Raw genomic sequence first — 9,760 nt, 5'->3', positions numbered from 1 at the left:
TTTAAATAAATGGGGCTAGTTTGTAGGAGACATGCAGTAACAAAATAATTTACTGTTGCCTACATGGCAGAGGGTGACTCACCTCCAGACCTAAACAGTAAAATTACAAACAGTCAATGTTAAAATTGGGATTCAGCAGATGGGGAACCCTAAAAAAGGGGAAAAGAAAATCACAACTCATAATAATTTCTAATGTGAGCTTCAGTAGTTGGTCTTTTTTAGTTTCTTTGTTTTTTGATTTGTTTTTTTTAATGTACATGATGTGATCACAAGACCTGTGGCTCTTTGTGAATTTACACCATTAAATTCAACAAGATGTCAGCAGATGTTTCACAGCCATCCTGGCGGATTTCCATCCTCTACACTGACACTACACTGTTTATACTTTCTCTCTACTAGACATTTGGTTTGGTATAAAGTTGGAGTTCAAGACAAAAGTCTCGCTCAGTTTTGTTGCATAAAAAGTCCAGATTATGTTATTGTGACGTCATTACCCAGCAGCCCTTGCTCAGTCATGGGATTGCATCCTAACAGACTGTACGACTCCAAAGCAGAGCACTGTTGTGAACTAAGTGAATCTTTATTTTGACACTTTAGTTAAATACAAATTAGAAATTACCACTAAAATTGGCTCATTATTTGAGCTTATTTATCTTTTGGGGGGTTTGTTTGTTTCCTTAAATATCAAATGTGTTTTTGAACATTATATTGTGTGGCTGTATAAAGCCATGTTTCTGCTGCGCAGAGGTTATTAGATGTGTAGTAGTGATTGCTGACCTGCCTGAGCAGGAATGATTTCAGTCCTTGTGTTCGATCACGATCTTGTGCTGCTTATGAGAATTGTTGAGAATTTATATTCTGCCCCCTTAAAGCACAAATAAGATAATGTAATTCCTTAAAGTTGTAACATTTTTAACTAGTGCTGTCAGCGTTAACACAGCGTTAACGCTAATGCTGACAGCAGTATTTAACCAGTAAAGAGTTTCCTTTTTTGGTTAAAGAAAAAAAATGCTTGTTTTATTTTTAATGAGTTTATTAGGACACGTTAGCATTGTGAGATGTGAGGAAACACTGAGAGGAGGAAAAAAAACTGCTCATCTTGTAAAGATGTCTATAATTTAGCATTTTCATTGTGATAGTTATAAAGCTTGTGTATGAGTTCAATAACAACGATCTGTAATCACTCATCTATCTGTTTGTTTGGGTTGCTTTTCCATTTTCTACATCACTACCATGTGGTAGCCATCAGTCATCATCACTCTTGTGGAATCACCTTCTTGCCTGCTTTCTTTGGAACAATCAGCCTCCACTTTTTTGTAGTTTACATTTCTGCTCTCCATCATTCTCACTTTCAGACTCTCATTTGTGCAACCCACCTCCTCCTCACCTCCACCTTACTGACATCTCAGTCAGAGCTCCACCCAAGCCTCAGTCTTCATTTTCACTACCACCAGAGTCTAGACTCCACGGGCTCCTGACCTAAATCCTATCACTGCTGGGATCCCTTTCTGTATCTCATTGGAATCTAATCTCCAAATACATTAGTTTCGCTATCTCAATAAATAAACACTAAGTAATGTTTAATTCTTCCAAGTTCTTAAGTTCTCTCATTATTAAACCAGTTGTCTTGATTACAGATGTTATTCTTCTTTGATGAAGGAACAACATTATTTTTACAGGATTTGCAGCATCCATTTAAACGTGTAAGAGTAGCAGTAAAATATAAACAAGACTCAAATTTAAATGAATGGTAAATTCTGGTGTCATTGTACATTGTTTTCAATTATCACTAAACCTCAGGTTTAGAGTCAAACAGTGTGTTATTACATCTTTCAATACTTTGTAGCTTTAACACTTTTCTACAAATTCTCTCTACCAACCTGTAACCACCAATAAAGAACATTTTCTTTAAGTGGTTCTTAAATGAAATAGTTTTATATAGTACATGTTGTCTTTCATGTGCATGGCACAGCATTCAAGTTTAAAAAAGGAGTCTTTATGTGGCCCTGCTAACAGTCTCCCTTTAAAATCTTTTAATCTGAAGCTCATTATTCAGACATGAGTGAGACACTGAGACAGCAAACAAAGAATGTCTTCCTAAAATGAGAAATAAATAAATCTGCAGTCAAAGGGTACGATAGTTGCTCAGAATTGCTCAAATTGTTATCTTTTCCAATCTGCAGGTTTGGTTTAGAAAAAAGCTAACTGCCTTGTACATTACCTATTGTACAGAGCTACAGTGATACATAGGCAGCACATGATATAAATCCTTAGCAGGAATACGTTTTCATCAATATCAAGCTGAACATGAGCTCTGCTTCAGAAGTGATGCTCTATAGTGACATCTTCATTGTCATTATTCAATCCCTGCTCAGCCTCGTCGAGTGGGGTCTTTACCATAGAGGCATGCATGTAGTTTCCTGTAAATGTTAGAAAGTTAAATCAGCTGCTTACACAGGAAGAAATGATCAGTCTGATCAATAACCAGCATATTGACCGATCAGAGTGTTACCTTTGGCTCTGCATCGATACAAAGACACCATGAGGACAGTAGAGATGAAGTATGGACAGAACACCACCAGGTGGAGGACCACTCGGAATACAAACTGGAGGGAGGAGGAGTCAGGGGACAGTACTGAGGAAGAGGGAGGAGCTGAGGTGGTTGGTGAAGGTGTGGTTGTAGGTTTTTCTGTGGAGAGAATTGCACCTGATGAGATTAATATGTGGATGAAATCAGAGGTGAAATCAGAGTGAAGCTCCTCACCTGTGACAGTGATCCAGCTGGATGGAGACTCTCCATGACCGCTGATGTTACACTTGTAGAGGCCTTCATCAGACCTGGAAAGATGCTGGATGGTCATGTGACCTGTAGGCTGCTTCCTGATGAGGGAGCCATCTTTATAGAAAGCAGCTGGGAGGTTGGAGGGAGTGGTCTTTGTTTCACAGAGCAGAGTGACGTCATCTCCCTCCATCACAGGGAGGACAGGACTCTGCAGGATCACTGATCCACCTCAACACAGAGACAAACTACAGCATTTCATCCATTTACACACAGCTTCATCAACACTAACTCCACACACTCAGCTTACCAGTGACTGTCAGGTTAACCATGTTACTGATGGGACCCTCTCTGGACTCACACCAGTAAACTCCACTTTCCAGTGGGTCAATATAGCTGATGTTACAGGAAAAACCAGCTGGTTTCCCCCACCCATCTCCACACTGAGTCCTCTGTTGTTTGCTTGTGTTTCTCCTCAGAGTCCATCCAGCAGAGCTGTCGTCCTCCTCACAGATCAGAGACACAAAATCGTCTTTAAACAGCTGAGAGCTGCTGGGACTCACAGTCAGATGAGCTGAGAAGAACAATAAGAAATATACAGTGCATTATTTCCTTTTTGCAGCAATCAGACACCTTTCAGATCAACTGAAGTTATGAAACTTTGTGACTCCTGCTGACCTGAGTGTTTTGAACTCAGTTAGGGAGAGTGGATTATGCAAATCAATAAGAAGGATTGGATTTCTAATATTTTACACTCCCATTTAATGCATCAATTTGTGAATGCTTTGAAAGATCAATTTGTGCTGTTTAACAGACTCCATGTTTGCAATCTATCTATAGTAACTACTTGGTAAGTTTACACCTGCTTACTTTTACCAATGCAGCAGTATAAATTTCTACTGTGGCTTTGGCATCAATGAAAACAACTAACTCATCTATACCACAGCAACAGCGATCTTTGAGATGCTTGACTACAAGATGAACAACAGCCACAAGGAGCTGTACCCTCCATAGAGATTGAGACCACAGCCTAAGGTCAAGGCAGCATGGAGGGAAGTTAGCCAACTATCAGAAGTACAGAAAGCTGTGATAAAGAAAGGGGTGGCTCAGAGAAGACCACAGCAACTCCCCGAACAGGGTCCAGTATCCATCACAGTGGCAGACATTGAAGAAAGAGTCTAAAGCATGAAGGCTGGACAGCCCCAAGGACCTGACTTGACTAATGCCTACTGGCTAAAGAAGCTAATTGCACTAAATGAGCACCTCACAGTGTGACACCTACAAATGTGGTCACAATTGTAATTTCTTTTGAGAATTTATTGTTATAAAATGACTTATTTACTGAATTATTGCACTGATTCTTAGTTAGGGTTATACAGATGTAATTGCATGGCTTTGCCACAAAAGGGACGCAACTGAATGCAGTAGCTTGCTCCAAGGCCCCCATCTGTTTAATGAGGAAGTTACTCTAGACTGAAGGCAACAAATGTCTCCTGTCTCTACTTTTTCTGTTGGTACTCTGAGTTGTCAAATTGCATATTTAAAGGCATAAAACCTTGTTCATGTTAGTTCAATGAAAGTTGAATTTTGAAAGACGTATATTTTCACAGATCCTCTGCTGGTTGAAATGAGAGTTGCTATTATCTAACAAAATGATGGGCCACACTGTATATGTATTATTTATTCAAAAATGTAGCTCCTGGACAAGGTTCTATGATTGATAATATAACTTCACCCTGGTCCATTTCTCACCCATAATGTTTATGGACTGTATAGTAAATACTGATTTGGGGAGATGGGAGAATAAGACTTGTTTATGGTTTTCTGATGTGAAGTATTTTTGCACATGTTAGGATATAAAGAGAGTTTACTAAGATAACAATAAGTAGATTAATCACAGTGTTAATGCTATGAAACTGGACAGCAGAATTTAGTTATAGTGCATAAAAATACAGATAAGGTGTATTTATTATTTTGTGTATTTATACCTCAAAAATGTAAACTTGATTTAATGTCATGGTTTGTGTTACAAGAGAACGTATGGAGAAAAGATGGAGGAACATGTAAATGAACAAAAGATTGGTCTAAAATTCTGCTTAATGAACAGCTAAGGAAGAGCCTGTAAAAGGAATACCCCTCTTGTCTCCTGTACCTACTTTTCCTGTATAACACAGCTAAAGGCCTGTAACATAGTTTTGGAGATCAGCAAGCTGCACAGGCAGCTGATCCTGATCCTTTATTTAACAAACCCGAGGCAGACATCACTGTACAGGTATGTTGGAGCAGCAGACAGCTAACTATGGAGGACTACCCTTGCAACTACACAGACACCTTAGCCTAGAGCTGGGAGTGAAACCAGTTAGCAACTTTACAGCAGACATGGGACACTGTAAGCCTGATCATACAGTTTCCCTAAGAGACATTTATGCTAAGCAGAGAGGTTAAAGTACATGGGGGTCAGTTTGAGAACATTAAAAATGACATAAGTTACCATGTACTATTGTACGCAACCAAATTGATGAGTGGCTTCATGTGAACCACACAGAGGGAGAGATCATCCAAGGTGTGCTCAGTATTATTAAACTTGAGCAGTTCAGGGATATGTTGATTGGCAAAGATGACTGATGAAAGAGTGAGTGATTCATTTCTGTCATGGTCTCTGTGTCGCTCTGGCTGGCTCACTCTTGGCCACATGTTTGTTGTTTCCTCTCTCTCGCTTTCTCTCCACTGTCTCCTGACTGCTTGGGCTGAGCTCATTATTGGGCTCCCGCCACTTCCTAGTATTGCACACATAACATATCACATTTTTACAAGTGTGTTTCAGTGAATATATTGCACATTAGTCAGTGATTTTATCCCGTTATGCATTCGGTGTTCAATATTTTTTGTTTTGCCATGAGTCTGACAGTGAAGGGGAAGAAGCTGTTGAAAAACCTTGTTCTGTGTTTGATGATGGCTCTGATGTGTGTCAGATTGTATGTACAGTTTTTGTGTCTGAGCAGAGGGTGAACTGGATGGTGTGAGTCCCTGATAATTCCCGCTGCTCTTTTTCAACAGCATTGTGTGTACAGAGAGTCAATTGTTATGCAAATTGAGTTTGTGTAACCCCAGCAAATTCCTCGTCTTACTCTCCTGTGAATTCTCTAGCGTTTTTTCTAACTGATATTCTCTATACATAGATTCCCTGGACCCTCCCTGTTTTCTGGATTCCTGAGTTTAGCTAAGTGGCGTGAAGTGAGAAGGAGCATGAGTGCCAGAAGGAGTGTGGCCTGTGAATAGAAGAGGAGCGTAGCGTGTGTGGACCCACACATTTGTTAGGTAAGGCACAGAAGCAGCACCTGCCTGTCTTTCAAGCTTGTGTTTGATAAGGACAGCTTATTTTAAAGTGAGTTGGTTTAAAGGGGAGGAGCTAAAAAACAACTAGTTTAGGACAGAGGATGAATTTAGAGAATGGACCAAGGTCCTGTATAAAATAAAGAATTATGAAAATGAAAACTTTAGAGTGTGACAGAAGAAGGTTACTGACCTTGCTTTGTTGTGCAGCACAGTAGGGAGATGACGGCTACAAAGGAAGACAGCTGGGTTAGCTTGAGGTTTTGCAGCAGTGTGTGCAACATTCAGAGGAAGTAAAACCATGCAAACCGCAATCGTGTATGTACAAAGCATTGTATGCAAGCATGTATGCAATGGAAAAAGTACAGACAAAGTCTTTTTTTTAAACGTACACACAGTTTTCTTTCACAGACTTTCTAAACTGAGAGAGCCACTTGACAAAAAAAGAACAGTTTATTTATTCAATTTATTGATTCAAGGGTGCAATATATTATCATCAGTAGTGTTCCCTGGTTTTGTAAAAACACATTAACTCTGTTAATCTCCTTGATCTTTGAGCTACTCATTTTTTGGGGATCATCATAGCAGGTCAGCTTCCTCAATCTCTCCCTATCCCTAGTATAGTGGGGATATCAGGAATAGGCACGGTTGGCACTGATTCACCCTGGTGTGTCGGCCAGAACACCACTTAAGGCCAAATTATCCCAGAGTACAGAAGAAGGAGCTTGAGGTTTGGTTTGAGGATCTTTATTCTCTCACAGCTCAATTCCTGTGGCTGTAATCACAGGTGTGTTTGTGTGGTTTTCTACAAAAGAAGTACACAATACCAATAAATGATAATTACAGTGTAGAGATAAATGACATACTCAGATATATGCATAATACAAAATAGCTAACATAACTATATACAAGGATCAGACCAATGTAGTACACTTCTACTGCTCACACTATGCAACTAAACAGCATTCTGTGTGAGGTTAATTACCCTCAGTACAAAGGAATTACTTCCGGTGGTTGCACAAAATAAAGGCTCCCCCATTATATTCCGCCATAAAACTATGAACTGCATTAACTTCCAAAATTGTAAATATATCACAGTGTCAACACAAACAAAGGAAAATGCAACACAGGTTGATATTCACTTATCATTCAGGCACACATCAGGAATCGGTGCGCTCCACCAGAGTAACAGCGCTCATCCAATACTAAAACTGCCACCCTTACTAACTGGATGACGTCACCAGACGGTGGGCTGGCTCGAACCAACAGAAGGTTAAATGCAAAATGAACAGTATATAAACTTACATGAACTTACACACACCTGTATAAGAACCCAGAATTATCCTAGGAATTTTGGGCCTTTTATACACTATGGCTGTGTCCCAAAACGTCGGCTGCATCCTCCGGAGGCCGCATTTGAAGGCCGATTACGTCACAGCTGGGCGACGAAGGCTGTCCCAATTCGTCGAATCCTTCAAATGCGGCCGACAAATGCGTCCTCCTTTTCCCCGAATTTGAAGAATGGGTCAGGTGTGTCCTTCATGGCCCACCATATCCCAGAATTCATAGCGCGGCCCAGCCAAACTCCGGTTTCCAACAATGGCGGCCGCTACTAAGTTTTAAAATTACTCTTATTAATCTTTCTGGGTCACAAAATAAACTTTTAACATATTTTAAGGCGAGAAAGTAGCTGTGTAAATTACAAATATCTGCTCAGTTTATCAAGACATTGCATATTTGCAAAAGTGTGCCGATGTTTTCGGAGACGTCTGGGGGGGGGGGGGGGGGGGTTCAATGGTCACTCCAGCCGGCGAGAGCAGCGGACTCCCGGCTTCATCGTTTCGACCCCCGGTCTTTCGCTCTTTTCTTTTTTTTTTCTTTTCTTCTTCTTGTCTTTCTTTCGCTTTTGTTCCGGAGTAAATCGGTTTGGCTGAGATCAAAGTTATTAGATTATTAGATTAAAAAAAACTTTATTAATCCATCGGGTGGGTTCCTCCGGGGTTTTCACACAGCTGAATAAACGTTAAACAGAAAACTGATTAAACAGAAGTGTGAGACGGTCGACAATTTACGCCAGTGTCCTGTTATATTTTAGATAGCAAGGAGCAGATGGCCGAGTTTATTAAATTCCACCGACACAGCGGTGATGCAAATCTGAAGGCTAGACCAGACCATCTCAGCCTTGCCTCTTTCACTTTGTCTGTAAATTGATCAACCTAAGCGTTCCCTCTGATGCATTCATTTCTTTTCTTGTTCATCTCGGTCATTCCCTATGAAACCCTTATCATCTTCAGCTCAGTCTCCTTTCTTTTTGTCAGTGTCAACATCTCCAAACCATACATTATAGCAGGTCTCACGATCATCTTGTAAACGTTCCCTTTCACTCTTGCTGCTATCCTTCTGTCACCCCTGATACTCATTTCCACCTATACCACTCTGCCTGTACTCTCTTTTTCACCACTCTTGTGCACTGTCCATTGATTTGAGTGGTTGGCCCTAAGCATTAAAACTCTTCTACATCTTCACTTTTTCACCATCCTCCCTCTCACCCACACAAGTATTCTTTCCTACATCTACTTTCTTTCATTCCTCCTCTCTCCAGAGCATACGGCCACCTCTGCAGGCTCTCTTCCAACTGCTCCCTGATCTCACTACAGGTCAAAATGTTGCCTGCTAACATCAAAGTCTAGAGATTCCTGCCTGGCCTCAGCCTGGTTCCAGCAGATCGCCACTGCTCCCCGAGTCTGGTTCTGCCAGAGGGTTCTTTCTGTTAAAAGAAAGTTTTTCCTTCCCACTGTCAACTTGGTTATAGGGGTTATCTGATTGTTCAGGTTTTCTCTTTTCTCTGGAGGGTCTTTATGTTGCTATATAAAGCACTTTTAGGTAACTGTTGTAATTTGGCAATATATGAATACAATTTAATTGGTTTTGGTATCTTATTTCTTTTACTGCTGCAACATGGTCAGTTAGATTTTTTCTGTTAACCAGTGCTGAGTCACTAAATATATTCATAAATCCGATCAAAGCATGGTTCAGTGGCATATTTATTAGGATTTGGGTCCAGTATAAACGGAAAATGTATTTTCTAATCTTAACCCAAAAATAAAATCAAAAAGTGAACTTACAGAGCAGTCGGAGTAGAGAAGCTCTGTTCATCATGCTGTTTATGTCTTTGATCAGTTCACATCAGATAACACAACCCTCCTCCGTCCTGACCGAGCATCGCTGTCAGCACTGTGGTTTCCTTTTCAGAGAAAATTCAACACCTTTTTTTTTTCTTTTTTCTTTTCTGTTTGTTTCTATAGAGATGATATATTATTAAAACAAGAGACTGGAATATGTCACAGAGATGAACATATTTAGAAGTTGAAATCAAAATCAAAGGAGAATATTTGTATAACCAGTATATGTTTATCTTTAATGCTAAAATGACACATATCTGCACTAAAATTCAGATTAGATAGTTCCTGTTGCACATTGGTAGAAACACGTTTTGTCTTGCGGTAGCTATCAGTGTTTCAGCTGTACACAAGGCCTTTTGTTTCTGCATTTCACACAGACCTCTGCTCTACCTTAACCACAAACTTTTTTTTAACTACATGCTATAATGCTTAACTATTGAAAGTCCACCCATCTATCACCCATCTG

General features: G+C 40.0%; 1 protein-coding gene across 2 annotated transcripts; it reads right to left on the bottom strand.

The window, feature by feature from the left end:
* Positions 1-2,010: 2,010 nt before the first annotated feature.
* Positions 2,011-9,322, bottom strand: LOC120736315 (Fc receptor-like protein 5). Of its 2 annotated transcripts, XM_040036343.1 has the most exons (6): positions 9,238-9,322; positions 6,306-6,341; positions 3,090-3,353; positions 2,765-3,010; positions 2,513-2,689; positions 2,011-2,420 (listed from the first exon to the last, which is right to left on the bottom strand). In XM_040036343.1, exons 1-6 carry the CDS (start codon positions 9,269-9,271, stop codon positions 2,320-2,322), a joined length of 858 nt encoding a protein of 285 aa, XP_039892277.1. In that variant the 5' UTR covers positions 9,272-9,322; the 3' UTR covers positions 2,011-2,319. The 2 variants fall into 2 exon arrangements, with proteins under 2 accessions (XP_039892277.1, XP_039892276.1); XM_040036342.1 differs by lacking the exon at positions 9,238-9,322 and having other exon boundaries at positions 6,306-7,758.
* Between the last annotated feature and the right edge of the window lie 438 nt (positions 9,323-9,760).

This window comes from Simochromis diagramma, unplaced genomic scaffold (genome assembly GCF_900408965.1).
Source record: "Simochromis diagramma unplaced genomic scaffold, fSimDia1.1 OVJJ01000703.1, whole genome shotgun sequence".
Taxonomy (NCBI): domain Eukaryota; kingdom Metazoa; phylum Chordata; class Actinopteri; order Cichliformes; family Cichlidae; genus Simochromis; species Simochromis diagramma.
This window is presented reverse-complemented; position numbering and strand designations above follow the sequence as displayed.

Coding starts and splice junctions, on each gene's coding strand:
- LOC120736315 (XM_040036342.1), bottom strand. CDS start 6,396: ATGTTGCACACACTGCTGCAAAACCTCAAGCTAACCCAGCTGTCTTCC. Junction 3,011..3,089: donor GGTTAACCTGACAGTCACTG/GTAAGCTGAGTG, acceptor CTCTGTGTTGAG/GTGGATCAGTGATCCTGCAG. Junction 2,421..2,512: donor GTATCGATGCAGAGCCAAAG/GTAACACTCTGA, acceptor TAACATTTACAG/GAAACTACATGCATGCCTCT.